The sequence below is a fragment of the Cottoperca gobio genome, chromosome 19 (genome assembly GCF_900634415.1).
Source record: "Cottoperca gobio chromosome 19, fCotGob3.1, whole genome shotgun sequence".
NCBI lineage: Eukaryota > Metazoa > Chordata > Actinopteri > Perciformes > Bovichtidae > Cottoperca > Cottoperca gobio.
Window position 1 is genome coordinate 7,282,397 of NC_041373.1, and position 20,336 is coordinate 7,302,732.

The 20,336-nt window shown below is 38.0% G+C and overlaps 2 protein-coding genes across 2 annotated transcripts; one reads left to right on the forward strand and one right to left on the reverse strand.

Annotated features, from left to right (window-relative positions):
- Nucleotides 1-863: 863 nt before the first annotated feature.
- gucy2g (guanylate cyclase 2g) lies at nucleotides 864-11,656 on the forward strand. Its single transcript, XM_029456693.1, is given in 23 exon segments — nucleotides 864-1,226; nucleotides 2,884-3,232; nucleotides 3,308-3,417; nucleotides 3,582-3,764; nucleotides 3,860-3,971; nucleotides 3,974-4,003; nucleotides 4,672-4,807; nucleotides 4,901-5,004; nucleotides 5,111-5,277; nucleotides 5,396-5,536; nucleotides 5,662-5,745; nucleotides 6,351-6,455; nucleotides 6,873-6,941; nucleotides 7,530-7,698; nucleotides 7,804-7,959; nucleotides 8,378-8,555; nucleotides 9,328-9,468; nucleotides 9,595-9,787; nucleotides 10,175-10,349; nucleotides 10,557-10,655; nucleotides 11,124-11,215; nucleotides 11,309-11,413; nucleotides 11,544-11,656. Coding segments are annotated over 23 exon segments (3,288 nt in total). The 3' UTR covers nucleotides 11,571-11,656.
- Nucleotides 11,657-13,101: 1,445 nt separating this feature from the next.
- tectb (tectorin beta) lies at nucleotides 13,102-18,784 on the reverse strand. The gene is made up of 11 exons (XM_029455699.1): nucleotides 18,721-18,784; nucleotides 18,562-18,637; nucleotides 17,966-18,156; nucleotides 16,078-16,229; nucleotides 15,897-15,969; nucleotides 15,549-15,652; nucleotides 15,376-15,459; nucleotides 14,565-14,727; nucleotides 13,727-13,805; nucleotides 13,547-13,579; nucleotides 13,102-13,263 (listed from the first exon to the last, which is right to left on the reverse strand). Exons 2-11 carry the CDS (start codon nucleotides 18,626-18,628, stop codon nucleotides 13,190-13,192), a joined length of 1,020 nt encoding a protein of 339 aa, XP_029311559.1. The 5' UTR covers nucleotides 18,629-18,637; nucleotides 18,721-18,784; the 3' UTR covers nucleotides 13,102-13,189.
- Between the last annotated feature and the right edge of the window lie 1,552 nt (nucleotides 18,785-20,336).

A 20,336-nucleotide genomic window follows, 5' to 3' on the forward strand; every position in this document is an offset into this window, starting at 1 on the left:
TAAAAGTAGTAACACCACCGTGTAGAAATACTCTGTTACAAGTAAGTCCTGCATTCAAAACTCTCTTTTTGTTATTGAGAAAATTCTACAAAGTACAAACTAACAAGGCATCTTAACATGTCTTATTCATCAACAATCTTCTGACTCAGGTTGACCAATATCAAATATATCAAATATATCAAATACAAAAAAAACAGATGTATAACAAAAAATTAAATTTAAAATAAAACATTAAACTATCTCAAATGAACAAGTATAAAGTAATAAAAAACAACTTTAGAGTTTTCTTGTCAGTGACTTGCTGAAAGGTTTTAACTCATTCTTGGAATAGTTTAAACCAGGATAAGTCTCTGCATCTACATTTGTGTATAAAAAACTTTCCCAGCTGCATTCAAATCTTTACTTAAGTAAAACTCTGAGCATCAACATATACTTAAAGTACCAAAAGTAAAAGTTGAAGTTTATCACTTTAATGTTGCAGCTGTTAAAGGTGAAGCTTGTTCTAAATACTTTATATGTTGCTGGGCAGCTTGTGAAGTTCCTCCAGGAATCAATAAAGTTTACAGTACTTGAGTAAATGTACTTAGTTACTCTCCACAACTGGATTTATCTCACCCAAATGAGACAAATCTACTTTAAGAGAAATAAAAGAAAGACAGAGAACTCAAGCATGGGGGCTTCTACGACGGTGATACAAGAACACACTCTGATAAAGAAAAACAATAGAAAAGGATGCACTTAAAGCTCTTTTGTTCCTCCCACTCTCCTCCAGATATTTACATTTTCTCCTCCCTGACCAACTTGTCCAGCATCACCAGGGAAGTTTTCTATTTAAACGCAGTAGCATGAAGCAAACTAATAGGATGCGAGTGATGATGAGGGTGGTGTATTCTCCTGGCAGGAGGCTCATATTGGTGCTGCACTTCACACTAACAGCCGTCGCTGTCATCAATAATGACACCAAAGAGTCTAACAAGCTGATCATCGGCTTCCAGTCTCCCTGGAATATGTCCTTCCCCTTCAGTGCCCTGCGGCTGGGCTCGGCCATACAGATAGCCGTGGAGAAGGTGAACAACAATCCCTCCTTCCTGGGGAACTACAGTCTGGACTTTGTGTACACGGACACAGAATGTAATCCCAAAGTTTCCCTGGGAGGATTCATCCACCAGGTGTGGAGAGAAAATGTGTCCGCGCTATTTGGTCCAGCATGTCCGGAAGAAGCCGAGGTAATATTCATGTGACGTGGAAAATTGATATTTAATGCATTCAAATTTTTTTTTAAGAGTAAAGCCAGTGGTGGGAATTTACTAAGTATATTTACTCAAGTACTGTACTTAAGTATAATTTTGATGTACTTGTACTTCACTTGAGTATTTTCATTTTAAGCTACTTTATACTTGTACTCCACTACAATTCACAGGTACCTATAGTTACATTTCTCTGGCAGCTTTAGTTACTTTTCAGATAAAAACATAAAATAAGATCAAATATATTATAGTGTTATTTTAGTCATTTTTGTTGCTGATACTTTTATACAATTTAGGTTAAAATTTGAATGCAGGACTTTTATTTTAATGTTAGTGTATATTTTTAAAGGGACAGTGCACAATTAAAAGTAAGCTAGAAGATCATTTGAATCCGTTGTCCCTGAACAGGTAGACAAAAAACAAGCACATAACAACAAATACACTACACGAAACAACACAATACATAAAAGTCTAAATAGAATTAGTGTGATAAATACAATAAATACAAGACAATCATTGGTGGAGACAAGGTGCTGTCTTTAGCCAAAGCTTGAGGCGGGTTTAAACACAGCAAGGCTTCCTGAGTCTCTTATGTTTGTCTTTCTTTCCTTACTTGCATGTTGAGTATGCTTACGTTGTGATAGTGCTCGTTTTACTTAAGTATATAAATACTTACAGGAATTTGGTCTGCTTATTTTCAGTTTATATATAAATCACACGTACAACATGTCATGGTGCAGGATTCAGATGTGTGCAGACGACACTGATATACTGTCAGTTTATTAGGTACACCTGGATCAAACTAAAGCACACTGAGGGGTATGGAATAGGTTTTCAAAGAATGCTGCTGTAGATTATAAATCATGCAAAAGGTGGGAGAAAACAGATGAAGTACTGATATAATATACTGTATCTGGTAGTAGCTATCAGTATTTCTTTCTTTTTTTTGCATGATTTATAATCTACGGCAGCTAAATGCAGTATTTCAATGATCAATAGACTCTGTCAGATTCAATATCATATATACATTTTCTATTTTATTCTATGAAAGCAACATAGACAACACAATGACTGAGCTGTAACACAGCTTGAATTAATGTGAGTGACTTCATTCACTTGATATTAAGGATAATTTGTGTTTGAACCTCAATCATGACACAAAGAGAAAATAAAAATTTAAAACATTAAGAACTGTTCAGTTTCACCACAAGGTACATTTAGCATTTAGTAGCTGTTCTGGAGCTTTTGAAGCTTAAAACTGGTTTTATTGTACATCTGGGAGGAGTAGTGATGTAGAGAAGTGCAACAATTACAGCGACCAATAATGTTTGCAATGTTCATGTAGATATATGGATATGAGGATAGAATAACATGTGACCCTAACCTTTAAAACCAGATACGTTCCAGTTTTCTATCTTTTCAGAAATAAGATTTGTTATCTTGTGTTGGATTCACATCTAAAACTTGAGAAACATATTTACCCTTCTATGCCGCAAATAGTTTGATTATATTAATGCATTTACTGTTGAATTTCATTGTTAAACAAACAGCTTCTACAATAACCGGAATATTATTTTTTATTGTTTTTTTGTGGACGACTGAAAACATTTTCAACATTATTTCACATTATTTTCAGGTCACCGGTCTCATTGCATCCACATGGAAAATCCCCATGTTCGGCTTTGTGGGACAATCCTCCAAAATGGACAACAGTGACATCTACGATTCATACATCAAAGTTGTGCCCCCTCTTAAAAGAAGCTCGGAGGTCCTGGTGAAGACCCTGGAGTTCTTCGGATGGAGCCACGTGGCGATGGTCGGAGGGGGGTTAGAATCGAACACTTGGGACAAAATAGATTCTTTGTGGAAAACCGTTGAGAATCCGCTGAGAGCCAAATTCAAACTGGCTGCTGCGGTGAAGTTCGACACCAGCAATCCTCAGCTGATTTATCGAAATATTAAGTTCATTTCAACGGTGGCCAGAGGTAAGAAGAAAAAGTTGATTACACCTCTTTAAAACCAAATTATTTTGGCTACTAAGTGTTTCCTGTGCCCTCCAGTTATTGTGGTGCTAACAAACTCCATGGACTCCATGGCTCTGTTGCTGGAGGCTGAGCGACAGGGTCTGATGAATGGTGACTATGTGTTCTTCCTGGTACAGCATTTTGAGGTCAGTGGCAGCGTGGTGAGTAAACGTTTAGTTGCACATATATTACAGCTGACGTAAGTTGTTTCTGCACTATTAAGTAGAATCAAAACTTTGGATAAGGACCAAAAAATGAAGAAACTTTTCTTTTTGTGTATGTGTGTTGTATTAAACTCTTTCCCGAGCAGGATAACTTGTGGAAATATAACCTGAACAGTAGGATCAACCAAGCTGCCATCAGAGCTTTTGACATGACCTTCATCATCGGCCAGAAATCCTACGAAGGCTACGAGTATTATGACTTCTTTGAGCAAGTTTTTAAAAGACTAAAAGAACACCCGTTTCAGAGCCACCTGAAATCTGAAAGAGAGGTATGCAACAGTGTTTTATTGAGATGTTGGAACTCTTTCCCATTTATTCTTCTCAAAAGTAAAGTCTCAGATACAATCGTTTTCCGTTATTTCAGGTTAGCCCGTACGCTGCCTACCTGCATGATGCAGTACTGCTTTACGCGATGGGACTGAAGGAAGTCCTCAAAGATGGAAAAGACCCTCGTGACGGACAGCAGCTGCTGCAGAGATTAAAAATAAAAACAACATTCGATTTTATGGTTGGTAGCTGCTTGAATAAATTACTGCAGAGCCAAGTATGCCAAGTACCCAGAAACCTTTTAGTGAAGACTTTTTTGTTATTAGTGTGTGTGTTGGTACATTTCCTTTTTACAAGGAAATGACAGAATATCTGCTCAAGTATTAAATTATTTTACTTAAGTATTAATACCACAGTGTGAAAACACTACAAGTAGTCCTGAAAGTACCAAAAGTAAAATAACTTATTATGCAGTTTAGCAAATTTCAGATTGGATAATAATCATCACTTATCTCAACATCACTGATGTTTCAGCTGCTTTATCTACTGCTGGGTGGCTAAATCGCTCTCTATATTTCATTTATAAGTTGATTTGTATTTTTATATTAATTATCTAAATTGGTAAAGTAACTAGTAACTAAAGCTATCAGGCAACATCAGGCAAAGGGACTGCCGATGAAAACTAGCCTCTAAGCTAACTCGGGGACATTTACATTAGTTTGAATGTTGATTTATTTACATTGTCCCTTTTCAAATAAAAAAAAATCACATTTTATAAAAGTAAAAAGTGCAATATTTGATTTATTAAGTATGAAGCAGCACAAAATGTAAATAAAATAAAGTATAGACACGTCAGAATTGTCTAAGTATAGTATTTCAGGAAAAGTGTGAATGTAATTGTCATTACAGGCGCCTCTGGTCTAGTCCACTTTGACAACGACGGGGAGAGAAATTTGGACTATTCCATTTATGACCTGCAGCATGTAGGAGACGTCACCAAGTTCGTCCCCATCCTCCAATTCGACAGTCAGACCAAAGCTGTTCGGTAAAATATGTATAAAAAAACCCATCAAATAATCAATCATCATTGTTATTAACACATGTTGGAGGAATCACACCAAAAAAAATGTCATTTCAGGCCAACGCCTATGTTTGCTTCTGTGGTCTGGCCGAAGGCAAGACCTCCTTCTGATAAACCAGAATGTGGTTTCAACAATGAACTCTGTGAATGGCTCGTTAATGGTAAAAGTAACACTTTATACAACAAGTAAATACAACAATTATCTCACCACTTATAAAACAAATCATACTAACCTGCGTCATAATGTACTGTCTTGATGGGACGCAGACATCACCCTGCTGGCTCTGCTCGTGACCCTCCCGCTCATCGGTGTGATGGCAGTTCTGTGCATCGGAGTCCTCCTTCTGCAGAAGTTCCGTCTGCAGACGAGGCTCGGCGACTCCTGCTGGTGGCTGATCAACTACAGCGACATCACCATCGTCAGGGAGAACTCAGTATGAGCACTAAAACAGAAAAAGAATAAAAAGTGCATAAGCATACATCTGTGTATGTGCAGTTTGACTTGGTTTTGTGTTCACAGGCATGTTCCGTGTGTTTGTGTGTCTCCTCTAGGGAGTTCAGGGTCTATCTGTGAGCACCACAGCCAGTCAGAGTAGGGACAGCAGCTCTCCGTCTAATTTTTCCAACACCAGCTACCACATGAGGAAGAAGCCAGCGAGAGAACACGTCTACACCACTATCGGTCTCTACCAGGTACCAGTTTATAATGAGCCTGTGGGACTTGTTTGCTGAACAATGGCCGAATGTTGCAATTGCAGATTCATTCATATGATAAAATATGTGCTTTCCCCTAATGTATGTGATGTAATTCCATTTAGGGAAATGAAGTGGCCATCAAGTATCTCAAGAACTACATTAGCACTCAAATCCAGAAACCTTCAATTATCGCAGAGTTCAATGTGGTAAAGTTCTTCTTCTAGATCAAACATACTTTGGGATTTCTTTGCTTCATCTGGCTTTTTCTTAAGTTTATTCTGATAAAATTAAAATCCAAGGGCCATTGTGTGTTAAGAAGAAAGGGGGCAATATTCAGAGAAACATTTACTTGAATATTCTCCAAGATTATAAAGTTTAAAGTCACATATATATGACATGAAAAATTGTTGTAAATCAAGTATTTTTCCTTAAACATGAGTAATTTACCACTTTAATCTCAGTCCACATTTTTCTTTCTCATAAATACACAAATACATAAATACAACTTTAGTTTTGTAGAGAGTTTTTTCCCCTCGAACAGCTCTGCATTTTATTAATGTTTTATATACAATGGCCCTAATACGCCGTCATAAAATCCAGATACAGTAAATCTAACTTTTAAACATCATAATTAATACTTACATGAAGAAGAAACATCTTCAGTTTGCAATAAATCTGAGGTAATGTTTATACCTTTGTAACAAATAACCAATCAAATGCTGGAGATCTTATTCTTTAAGACACATTAGTGAATAAATGAAGCTCTCATTGGAAGATTTACTGTGTCTAACCATCTTAAACTCTTTCACAGATGAAAGAGATGAAACATGAGAACTTGGTTCAGTTCTTTGGTGTTTGTATTGATCCTCCAAATGTCTGTTTGGTCATCCAGTACTGCAGGAAAGGCAGTCTGAAGGTCAGTGTCTCAGCCTGTAGTGCCAAATCACTGCAGAACGGCCACTTGAATGCATCGTATTGTTACTCTACCCCATTACTACGACCTAATTTGGGTCAATAGCTAATCTACTCCATCTCTGTGTTGTGTCACGTTTATCCTTCGCCTTTTTTTGAATTTCATACTCACATCCTTATACAATTAGCAATAAATGTGTGACAGTTTAAAAATAAAACATGAGCTTATAACACAACATTACACTATAACCATATTTCACCTTGAGCAAATAATCCAACAGTAAGATAAAATAATAATAACACCAAAGTGGGTCGAAACAAGCCAGTGTTACCGGGTAACTCAATATTGTATTGGTGGCTGTATTGATCCTGTGATGTGTAGTGTGTAATTAGATATTTAAATTAACTTTGTTTCCTGCAGGATGCTCTGAAGTCAGATGTTGAGCTGGACACAATGTTTAAGCTGTCCTTTGCTTATGACATTGTTAATGTGAGTCAATGCATTTAAGCAGCATGTTGTTATTATGATTTAGTGGAAAGGAATGACACTAATCATTGCTTCATAAATGTACTCAGGGCCGTAGCTACTATTGCTATTTTGCTGCTAATTTAGAAAGACTTAGAAACAAATTATAAAAACAAAACTCTCAAATTCTGATAATTCATATCTCCTGTATTTAGTAACTTGTTAAATTATATTTTATGTATGTTTTATTTCAATAAGTCTAAATGGTATATCAAAACCTTCTCCACACTGCTTCTAATACAATTCTGGTTACATTTTTAAATCATATTTTGTCATCTTGAAATTGTTGGAATATATTATAAACTCCCCCCATGTTGCTAAAACTATTCTAGAATAAATACAGGGGACATTTCCACAGAGAAGTCAAATGTAGCTGCAATACAGCCATGAATGTACCTTAAATTTGATGAAGAAACGAATAATATAACAACAAAGTCCACAACATAAAACAAAAATGTGGTTTTGGAATCTTTAAAACAGACACAAACTGCAGTTACAGTGCAGGGCTGATGTTTTACATGGCAGTTACAGGCCTGTTCATTTGTGTTTCAGGGAATGGAGTTCATTCACAAAAGTAACCTGAAATTTCACGGGAACCTGAAGCCCAGCACATGTCTGGTGGACAGTCGACTCCAGATAAAACTCTCTGGCTTTGGCCTGTGGGAGTTTAAATATGGGAGCAATAAGAAGGTGGTCCCACTGGAGAACCCCGAACGTGAAGGTCAGTGGATGCACTCGGATGCTAGTAGTACATCAGTGTCACCTTAAATATGTTTGTGTTTTTTACATCATGAAGGAAAGGTAACACGTGTGAGATTTGTTGTAGAGATTTACTGGACAGCCCCCGAGCTTCTGAGACAATTCGGTCTCCAGATCAACGGGACTCCCAAAGCGGACATCTACAGCTTTGCCATCATCTTCTGGGAGCTCATGTACAACGCTAAGTCTGGCCCGTATCAAGAAATCAACCTGGAGCCCAAAGGTTAGCATGATAAAAATCATTGATGTTCTTTAGCCACTTATTAATTTACACAGTGGCAAAGGCTAAAAATAATGAACCGTTCATCAGGCAGAAGGAAGAATTACTAAAGACGGGTCATCAGTTTATCACATTACCTGTGAGAGCAGACTAATCCACCTGACTGACGTATTTTGAAGAAAACTCTTCCAAACAAATGCCACACAAGAGGCTGAAAATGAAAGGAAGTTAAATTAAACAGAAATAACAACATTGAGAGTCTACAGAGATGCAAACAGTTCTGTGATGCTGCACCAGCTGCCTTCTCATGGTGGGACAAGTAAAACAGTTTGACCCGTTGATGGTGCCAGATGAAAAAGTCAGGAGATCATCAAAGTTCTTGGGGTTCATCCCAAGAACTTTGCTACCTTTTTCTCTGCAGAGATTATTATGCAGCTGCGGACACCTTTCCAAAGGGAACCCCTCCGACCAGCACTGTGTGAGGGGCTGTGTGATGAGAACATCAACTTCCTGCTGAAGGCCTGCTGGAATGAAAACCCTGATCACCGACCGCCGTTTGTGTCTATACGGAGACAGCTGAGGGACATCAGCCCGGACAGGTGAGGCCACTGACGTTTTTTTTTCTCCTGAACTATAACATTTTCAAAAATGCTGTGAGAAAAATAATTGTCACTAATTTGGGCCAGCAGGTGCAGTATGTATTATTTTCACCTTGTTTGCTTGTTGTCATAAACTCGAGAGCATTCAGAGACACTTACCTTCATCAGGGCTGTAAACTCCTCTCACTTAGTTATCTCACTGAAGTTATTGTAGTAATTAAAGGGACAGTTCACCCCAAAATAAAAAAATACATAAAGCTCCTCTTACCTGTTGATTGACCTATTTATCAATCTAGACTATTTTGGTGTGAGTTGCCGAGTGTTGGAGATATCAGCCGTAGAGATGTTTGCCTTCCTTTAAATATAATGGAACTACATGGCACTCAGCAAACATTATGAAAATCATAATGAGACAGAAATATCTCTTTCCAGAAATGATAGATAATCCACAGACCTTGTTGTGAGCAGTTTTATATAGTGCGCCATCTAGTTCCATTATATTTGAGGGAAGGGAGACAACTCTACAGGCAATATCTCCAACACTCTGCAACTCACACCAAAACAAATCTAGATGGATAAATAGCATTACAGGTAAGAGGGAAAATATGTATTTTTGGGTGAACTGTACCTTTAAAAAGTCAATAACAGAAATGGTCAAAAATGCTCAAAAGTTAAGGATATTATTAATGAAAATGAAAATTTGAATTGACAAACGAACAAACTCAACACGGAAACTCCTTAAAGGAGGTGATGATGATTTTCTGTGCTGTAGTCATGCAAATATACTGGATAATATGGTGGAAAAGTTGGAGAAATATGCAAATCACTTGGAGGAGGTGGTGGAGGAGAGGACCAATCAGCTCACAGCAGAGAAGACCCGTGCAGACAATCTTCTCTCCAGCATGTTACCAAGGTAACAGATGTAACTGCATCAAAATGATAAACCCATTTAAATCATATGACCACGGTGGCACCGGTTGAACGGGCGTCCATGACTACATCCCTCACCTTGTCAGTGCTGGCGCTTCATTGGTCACAGGTACATCGCAGATCAGCTGATGGCAGGGAAGTCAGTGGAGCCGCAAAGCTACAACATGGTGACCATCTTCTTCTCTGACATTGTGGGCTTCACGTCCATGTGCTCTGTCAGCTCTGCGATGGAGGTGGTGAAGTTCCTCAATGACCTCTACAGCCTCTTTGACGATGTCATCAAGATGTACGATGTCTATAAAGTAAGTCACACAACACATTAAACTGTATGCATTGAGGGGAGTATAAATTTCCCAGAAATATGTAGGCTAGAAGATTTTGTAGCTGACCTGACTACTGTTTATATAAATGAATATCTGATATATGCTTAAAATGATTTTTTAAATATTCTTAAATTATGGAAATACACAAACAAAATGAAGATACAGCCAGCAGCTGGTTAGCTTAGCTTAGCACAAAGACTGGAAACAGGGGGAAACAGCTAGCCTGGCTCTGTCCAAATCATAGACTGTATAAATAATGGACGTGGTCTCCGTGACACCACCCATATGTTTCTTTAGAGCCGTTGTGAAGCGGGCGGCTCTGGCCGTTGCCATCTTGGTATTGATTCATCTTTGAATCTTCGCTAGGTGGAAACAATTGGTGATGCATACATGGTAGCCAGTGGTCTACCCATCAGCAATGGCTATCAGCATGCTTTGGAGATATCTACAATGGCTCTGCATTTCCTGAGTGCCATCAAGATCTTCAGAATCCAACATATGCCGACTGAGAGTCTTGCAATCCGCATCGGGATACATTCTGGTAACTAAAGTAAATTTTTAGAGAGAACCAGAAATGAACTCTGTAGTAAAGTGAGTACAAGCGACAGGCAGTATGCAGGATTTCTAGTTCTTTCTAAGTTCACAGAGTTTTTGGTCATCCACACTTTGTTGAAGTTTGTAGATGAAATGATTTACATTTAATAAGCTCAAGTCTATAAGTACCAACATTGTGTTTTGGGTTTTCTAGGTCCAGTGGTTGCTGGAGTGGTAGGCACCACGATGCCTCGCTACTGTCTCTTTGGTGACACGGTGAACACAGCCTCTCGCATGGAGAGCAACAGCTTACGTGAGTCTCACCTTTGCAGAGGCAACTCACAAAAGAGATTATTGTCAGTTGTTATGAAGGGAATCCCTTTTTAGTTTTGAGTGAAACATCTTGGCAACTATTGGATACATTTTCATAAAAATGTTGTACAGACATTCTGCTCCCAAGAGGAGGATTTCTAATGAGTTTAGTGATTATTTGACTTCTAGCAGCAGCAGGTAAAAAAATCAATTTCTATGGTTTATGACCAAATATTTGCAATACTACCGACATTCTCCTCAACCAAAGCTGTACGTTGTCTTTAAAGCAAATCAGCAAATGTTAGAATGCTAACAGTTTAGCATGCTAACATGCTAATATCCTGGTAAATATTACTTGCTTAACATCAGCATGTTAGCATAGTCTTGTTATTTATTAAATGCAAACACATACATTTGACCTGGAAAGATGTGATTTTAAAGATGTTTGTGACTTTTGTATATTTAACAGCCCTGAAGATTCACATATCTCAGTGCACCGCTGACATTCTGGTGCAGGCGGGATCGTTTGAGCTGGAGGAAAGAGGGGAAGTCGAGATGAAGGTGACTTAAGAGTCAGCATGTTTTAGTTTTCTCTCCGATAAGATGTACAACTTGTGTTTTTTTTAAACCAGCGTGTGTTTGTGTCCATGCCAGGGTAAAGGATCTCATAAGACCTACTGGCTGCTGAGCAAACAGGGATTTAATCCTTTTATTGCTCACAGCTCTCCACCAGCTGACAATCTCAAACTACAAACAGAGGTACAGCAAACACACATCACATGTTTGATAGAAAGCCAGCAGAGACAAGAACAAGCACAGGGCGTGAATGTAGTATTGTATGTAACGCAGTTTTGTATTTTAACCTGTATTTGTGATATTTCTGCTCAAGAAACTAGGAATGGTCAGAGTTGCATGAGAAAATTGCCCAGAAAACCCTGAACAAAGCTAAGATGGCTAAAGTGGAGATTTAAGGAACAACTGGACTTTCTGACTGGATTTTGGATTAAGGAATATCTGCAAAGGACAATTTGGTCCTTTACAATACAATGTGGACAGAGAGCGGAGTGATCATTTATAATGCTGCACTTTTCAGACTCTTGCTAAAGGAGGTTAAAGATACTTTTGAATCTTAAGCGTACACTTACAGACCCACCCTTTCACACAGGATCATTTGATTAAATGTTCATGTAAAAGAAATACTGATTGTTTAATTCAAACTGTTCCTTGTAGTACATATTTTTATATAAGCCAGAACCAGAGTACATATTTCAAACATTATAACAAAAACAGACTTTTACTGTCACAACAAAATTCATAAATCACGGTCAAAAACATTTACTGTATAATACCGAAGAAATCAGATGCTTGTTAAATCTGACTTTCTTGAACCCATGAAAATGAAACAACTTTCTGATCATCTTTACACCAGAATATGTCTTTGTCTTTGTTCGGAACTTGAAGTCACAGTGAAACGGAAGTTATAGCATCTTTAGCTTCAGTAATGTGACTCTTTTATGTATTTTGTGAGCTGTGCAAAGACAGTGAGACTGCTGGCCCCCCACACATCATTCACCTTCAGTATGTTGTTAGATCAGGAGGACTTCAATCTGACTTCATAGACTTCAATCTGCACTGTCCCTTTGCTGTTGTAACACTGTAAATGTCCCCGCTGTGGGACGAATAAAGGATTTCTGATTCTGAACCACATTCTTTGGCCAACTGAAATCCAAACACACACGTCCTCCTAGGATCTTTCTATGTTAGCTACCCACTAGCTAACGGTCAAGTGCGATTTTGTATGAAAAATAAGGATACATATAGGGATACATTTATGTAATCAAGATTGGTTTTACAGGAAAATCAATTTAATCAGATTTTGATATAAAAATACAAAAAAAACACTTTGTCTTGAACTTTTCCAGTCAGTGAGAAGAAAGCCTCATTTCATGGCCTTTTAACGAAAAAAAAAATAGTTAACGATAAAACATTTATGAAAAGTTGTGCTGCTGTAACAAACAAACGAACGATCACTGCCTCTAATCCCAATATGGTTCCAGGAGTGAAAAACACATCTAGTGTTCTTATAAGAAACAGAGAAATCAGATTCAACAGTGGTCGACGCAATCAAAATGGTTATGTATATATTTTATTAAATCCATTAATACTATTGTTACACATTCACAATTGTTGTGGGTGGTATGATTGGAATAGAATCAAAATGAAAGGCAAGTCTTTCCATTAGTTTCATGTTTATTGTGTTGCTGTTTCTGGATTGAATGAAACAGTTGACTTATTTACCAACATTGTGATTCACCGAAGATTTGAAAGGTTTATGCGTAGTTAAAAACTAAAGGAACAAGGTTTTATTTCTTTTCAAAAATGTAAATTAAACTTTATTGGAGAAAGCAGTTATGTAAGTGACATTTAGAAAAAGTATCCAAAGAGTCATAAATGTGCTAATCACAAATAATATCTGTGAGATGGTGAGAAGATCTTTTCATTTGAGTGAAATGTGACATGAATTAAGAGTTTTTACTACATTCTTGATCCATTTACTAAATGACAACATGTGTTTAAGATGACCGCCAGCAGGATGAATAGTGAAGTGCCTGTGGTGGGAAAAGACAAAGAACAGAGCGAATCAAATGTCAATGAAAGGAAACAGCTTTCAGCAGCTTTAATGTTCTCTCAAATGTTTCTGTGCAATTGTTTTAATTTAATGACTTTAAGGTTTATATATATATATTTATCCAATATTTTCCCACCAGAATTACATGTCTTGAAATGAAGGCTTTGAAACAGCATGTTAGGAAAGAAAATGTAACTGAATAAATTAATATTAGAGTTCAAATACATTTCAATCTCAGGTATCGTTGCATCACATGTGTTTACCTTGTATGTGTCCATTATTGGAGGAATCAATACCTGTCAAGAGATAAAGACATCCCCCAACATTCAGAACAGTTTTTTTACATCGTGTAACTTCACTTTGACTTTGCAGAACAATGTACGTGCAGCGTTTTTTAAAGGTCTTATAACATGTCTCTATTATTGTGAGATGGCGTACTGTACCTTTAATGTGAAACTCAGCAGTAAGGATCCCCCCACTTGGTTCTGGCTCTGCTGACAGACTTCTGAACGAGCAGGGGCCCTTGAGGAAAGAGACGAGCAGGAACATTACATTTCAATTGTCAAATTAAAAACTAAGAATTACTATAAATTAAAATGTTTATTAACTACTCAAACAAATTGGAAGATGAACATCTGTTAAATCTTTATTTATGTTAAGGTTGTCCACTGCTCTCTTAATAACCAAGCAAGTACCAATACAATGTAAAAATACTGCATTATAAGTAATAGTCCTGTATTCAAAATCCTACTAAAAGTACAGATAAATCAGCTAAATGTAGTTAATATCATAAGTAAAAGTACTCATTCTGCATTAAAATATCCCCTAAGATATGATGCATTATATAGCCGAAGGGTCACAAGATAAATCTGTAGGGTCGTGAGAAAGAAGAAAAAACTATCTTTATTAACCCTTTGGACTTTTCTCTAATCTTTAATATTATTGTGAAATATTGGGTTGTTGTACCTCTTCTGAAGTTTAACAATGTGTTAAGGAAACCTGATATTAACTCCAAAGCCAAAACAAGTTGGGAACCTCTGGCTTAACTTTTCACAATCAATTGGATTTTATAAGCTTACCATATGTTTTTTCAGTGGAAACCATGAATCTGAAAACTAACTAATGCTGTCAAAGCTTGGACTGGGAACAAGTGACTTGGAGGAAAAACGCCCAATATTTCCCTCTGAAATGTAGCTGGATTGTAATTGGAGGAAGGAATACATAAATAAAGGGTTTCACAGTGCTTTAATGTTTGATGTCATATGTAGGTGTTGTACTCACTGGCTGACAGACGAGCTTCTCTCCATCACAAACCTGGACCTCACAGTGAAGCCAGACAGTGGAAACCTTCTCCAGCCGCTGGAAGCGGAAAGAGTTGAACTTGAACATGGAGCGGCTGTCTTTGCCGTTCTCAAAAATAGTCACAGTGTTGTCGGAGGAGCAGCTGTTGGAAGACAACACACTGTTTTATCCGCAGTACTGTTGAATGAGCTGGAGAACTCATCCAATCATCAAGTGGCATAGAGAAGGATTCTTTCACACACTGTACAACAGGAATGTTTTATTACAACTCCTCAGAGGCATAAATCACATCTCATGGGCAGGCTTTGAAGAAATGATGTTTTAGTTTATAAAGTTTATTTCAGTTATTCATATTTTAAGGCAGAAGGGGTTTAACCCTTGTGTCTCACTTAAATGTCCTTATAGGACAAACATGTCTGTCAAAAAACTGCCATACAAATATTATATGTTAATATTATTTTTAACTGAGTTCAAGTTTTCTGAATTTTAACCCTTTAATGTTTGTTTACATAATGTTGTTATGATCAAAAAACAACAACACATCTTATTATTTCCTGTATACTTAATGCTAGGGGGATATTTTCTGGAATGTAATGATTAGCAACAACATTGCCCTGCAGTGCTCAATAATACAGCAGCGATGCCCCTAGTGGAAACCAGGAAAACAGCATGTGTCCCCTCTGCAGAGAATGCATAATGTTTATTATATTGTTATTATAGGAGCTGAGCCAAACTGTATGCCGTATGCATTATCACAGCCGAACACGTCCCCAGTGAGGCTCAGGGCTACCTGTTAATGATGAGACTCCACCTCTTCTTGTCTGTTGAGTATGGAGTAGGAGTGGCCCAGCAGTTCTTTATTACAACTTTGAATCTGAAAGGTGCAGCAAGTGATGATAAAAAGACGGGTTAGAAATTGAGCATTAATATACTTGTTAAGTGTCAGGGAATGTGTTGATATACCTGTTACTTAGTCCTTTGGCCTCGATGCCGATGAAGACTTCAGAGCCAATGTCAGAAGTGTCGATCACATAGGGAGCATCCTTGGTATACAGGTACTTTGAATTCTACAAAATATATATATATTTCTATATTGTTTCGCATTTCTTTATTGGACCGTGCCTGACAATCTTTTACTTGCATTAATCTAATGACTGTAGCGAGGTGTACTCAAATTTAATGACATCTTTAATTTTCTAGACAGCTATTCTGCATAGTTTTTTAAAACAACACAAAAACCAAAAAAATTGCATTATTGCCTCGAACATGTTGCTGCCACTGTAGAAACTAAATCTGTGAACGGCTACTCACCGTGAAAACAGTCATAGACAACTGCGACTTAAAAGTGCCTAAACTCCCGTTGTTGACATAAACTGTTGCCACTCTGAAAAAAGCAGAGGGTTTGGTAAAAACGCTAAATGTCATTGTGTTAGAATGCACTTATCTTCCACACGGTAACGGCGGCCGCCTCGTGTCTTGTGTCGATGCTTACCTTTGGCTGAACACCGCGTTGTTTACCAGGTACGCTGCTCGGTACATGCAGCTGAAGGTGTAGTTGACCGGCTGGTTTCTGACTGTGAGCAACGTGTCGTTGGACACGATGGAGTTATAGAAGATGTACTTTGGGTCTTTGCCGGACATGTACTGTGGAGAATCAGCATCAGAGAGAAAATGTTTAAATTAGACTTTTGCTTTCTATAAAATTTTAATTAACTTGCATCTGAGACAGAAAGTGCATTTAAATAGTTGAAAGTCTTAACCCCACAAAATGTATTTGTTTTGCCACTAGGGGTCTCTAGGGGGAGTTTGCTGACGTCGTTAAGTACCGCGGGATTATGGGAGCTGTTGTCTTCATCATCATCAGCTTCTCCCGGTTAGGGTTCCTTTAATGTTCATCCACATTAGCCGAATTATCTGTAGAGGTCTCCTCCTCTCCAAAACAAACGAACCCAGTGACTAAAACTGGTAAAAACAGCGAATCTAACAGTTTCACGTGAAATAAATCAGCATTTTTCCGATGCTGTTCAGCTGCCGCTGTTGACTGATGACTTGAATCCTTCATCTGGTTAAAATATATAGTTAAAAACAAGCAAGATCTAAAAAGTGCATCCTAAATCTGTGACTTAAAACTGGATAAAAGGTCAATTTATGACCTGGCAGACAATCACAGCGCTGAGGCATGTGCAAAGGGGATATGTGGGGATCGCAACCTTAAAGTTACAGATTTCTATACGTTTGAAAATGGTTGGAAACATTTGGGATAATGTAAGAATACAACTCAACAAAACATTTAGCATACGTCTTGTCCTTTTTAGACATTTTACTGCAGAATAATAAATTATTTTGTGTGATCAGTTTTCATTGGAACTACTTTTAGTGAAGAAACGGTCCTTATTAACGTCGGCTGCTTCTCAATACCTCCCAGTACAATACAGAACACTACATCACTGACCTGCTCACTGGCTCTGCATCTGTAGCTCTTATGTCATCATGTGGGGGTTTTCTAATTGGATCCAGAGCTGTTAATTACTTAGTTGAATTATTTTGGTTCCAGCCCCAGTTTGTGCCTCTCGTTTCTTGCCATTGCACGTCTCAGAGCTAATCATCTATTTTAACAAATCAATAAATAGCAGAACCCAGAAGGTCATTTAAAAAAGCTCACCACTGTTCTGAAGGCATTCCCACAAGAGCCAAAGACCTTTCAAACCACCTGGATGAAGAAATATGTCCCTGCTCAATTTGTTACAACATGAACCAAAGCTATATAAGTCATATTTTTCTCTATTGATTTTACTTTGTATTATTTTATATTTTCATGAAAAATAATGTGTTGTCCAAAACTTAAGAAATGTAGTTGCAGCTGGGGAAATACGTTAAGATGATATTTTTTCAACCAGATGTGTAGAGCGGCCTTTTTTTTGGGGGGGGATTCTGGAAATACCTTCAGAACGTCGGGGTTTTCAAAGATCCACAGGTATATTTTTGGGTAAATGGATGCTTAGCTGTGTGGTGAGTTCCGACTTTGAGTCTGTCACAGCTGTACCCGCGTTCAAAAGTAATAAAAAAACATTTCTCAGACTTATGATGATGGTCTTTTCTTTTGTTTGTCTTGTATACTTGTTGCTGTATGCATTTTGATGTACTGCGTATTGATCTTATGTATAATTTCTTTAGCTTAACCTGAGAAAACGGTCATTGTTTCTGGTTTTAAACATCCATTTCATTGCTTTAAGCATCACAAACTCAATGATATTCACCTCCTTTATACTGGGGTGGAGGAAAACATGTCAGAGGCAAATACTGTGGAAATAAAACTATCACCATGGCGAGATACTACAGTTGTTGTGACTTGACCCTTTAGTACCTGCTTGGTGTCTCACCTCAGAGTGTGTGCCACAGTACGAGTGGTTTTTGGGTGTCAGGTCTGGGATAGTGAAGCGGTAGTAACCAGGGCTGCGTATTCCAGAGTAACAGGCTCCACCCAGGGACAGCTGGTCAATCTCCCAGCCGTAAGGACACTCTGGGACGTTGGCAATGATGGCGTTGGGGAAACATGACACCATAACGTAGTCTGAAATAAGAAACAATCAGAGACATTTTATTCATAATTATTTAGCCTCTTCACTCAAAACACTTTTACATTTAGCCTGAAACTCACTTAACTTATTACACCTAATATTGTCATTCTACTATTTGTCTGTGTTGTAATTGTTCTGCTGCTTCTTCTGTCTACTCGGTTTATAGACATTTGCTGCATCATGCCTTTGACTTTTCTCACTTTTTCCCACTTAAATAAAAAACTGTTCCTGATCCGAATCGAGGGTCTAAAGATAGAGGAAGTCATATGTTGTACAGACTGTAAAGTCTTCCAAGACAAATTTGTGATTTTGTGCGTTATACATAAAATTTACTTTAGTATGTTTGGGATTACATTTTACAATGAACTCCCAATGAAAAACAACCGTTGGGATATTACCTGCTTTTTGGGGAGTGCATGTCCACGCAACAGGCAAAAGCATTAATAATGCAGCCACAGAAGCCATACTGTGATGCTGCAGAGAGATTTAAGAAGTTAGCAAGGAGAGAATATTCAACATACAATCATTTTGATCTGTCATTAAAAAAAGAGACTCACCTGTAGAGGAAAAACACTTTTAGATAGACTGATGTCAGAGAATCTTCATGGCTCTTCAACAAACTACCAGCACGAGTGACTGTATCACGAACATATCGACTACTTCAGGAGGTTTTATACCATCACAGGTGAGTGTGATCAACTCCTCCCCCATCTGTACTTCTCCCCCCTGGCAGGTTTAAGAGCTCTATTGTGAGGCTCCTCACAAAAGCTCTCTGTGCCGCTCTGACATTCACTTTCAAATTACCAGCGTCTCACGGGATTACCACTCAGGGAGCTTAAAGGCACCTTTTCTAGATCCCGGCACACAGGAAAATATGGTAATTTTAAACAGTGAATGCCAATTTTTAAAAAAAGATTTAAACAACAAGATATTTTAGCCGTAGATGTGCTGGGAGGCAGGTTTTGTTATCTTCGGACAGAGCCTGGCTAGCTGTTTCCAGTCTTTATGCTAAGCTAAGCTAAACGACTGGTTGCTGAGTCCTTAAACTATTTCTGCGTAACGGCACATTTGACGTATTTTGAGGAGAGAACTTGAGGCAGACGGAGAAACAGATGGTCCTGTTATATTGGCCAAACAGAACACCATTTAAGAAGCTAAATAGTGCAAACAGACATGTATAGATACCTTCAAAAGTGATGGCAGCTCAGATAAGAGCGGGCGTACACTAGTGACTACTGTTCTTAAGCGGAGATGATAGGCCTGTGTTTTGCAGCATTCAGTAATATAAGGTTTCTCAGTCTTGTGCAATTAGATATCGTCTTTGTCTCGCCAGCCTAATATGTGTGTGTGTAGCGTGTTCTCATGACCGGTTTACATAATTTTTTATTGGTTTATATCCTGCTGCCTAAAGCCTCAGTCGCTTCAGCTTGATGTCTATTCAGCTGAGTTTGTCATGTTGTGCTATCTGTTCTAAATAAACTTTTTAAGAAACTAAAATAGCTGCAAAACTGAAGTTGCTCAACGAAAAGGAAAAGTTTCATAGTATGCCTTAAATTATACTGATAAAGTTCAAAATATTTATTTTTTTAATAGCACTTCCATTCACACGATCAAATATCTCCTTGCAAAGAGCTGTAAAACGATAGCAAAGAGGATAGACACTAATGTCCTTTACAGAACAATTCAAGTCACCGAGCAATTTAAGGGGCAAACTGCAGACAATTAGCATCCGAATGGAGCGACAGGGGAGTTTGTAAGGAAGATACTGATCTAAAAACGGGTCAGGAGACAGCTAGCGTTACAGCATTTGGTGATGATAACAATCGCAAGCTGCAAGACTCCAGCATGTTATGTAACTGTGGCCTGCGTGCTCAGTGTGGCCACTCAACGTTTTAAAGTTATACTGCACCCAAAATCCATCTTTTGATTGTAACTTAACCCTAACATAAAAGGTTTGTTGGTTGTTATCGTGCAAAACACAGGAGCAAAGTCAGCTTTCATCAAAATCAGCAACCAACGGATTGTGATTGTGATAAATGGCTTCAAAAGTATCAGAACGTCTTAAACCACTCCTGCAGCACGACACACTTCTCCACCTGTTAATATGTTCCAAACATCGTGTGTGCGCCCAAATATTTTTGGCCAAATATTATAACTATTCAAGCCATTTTTG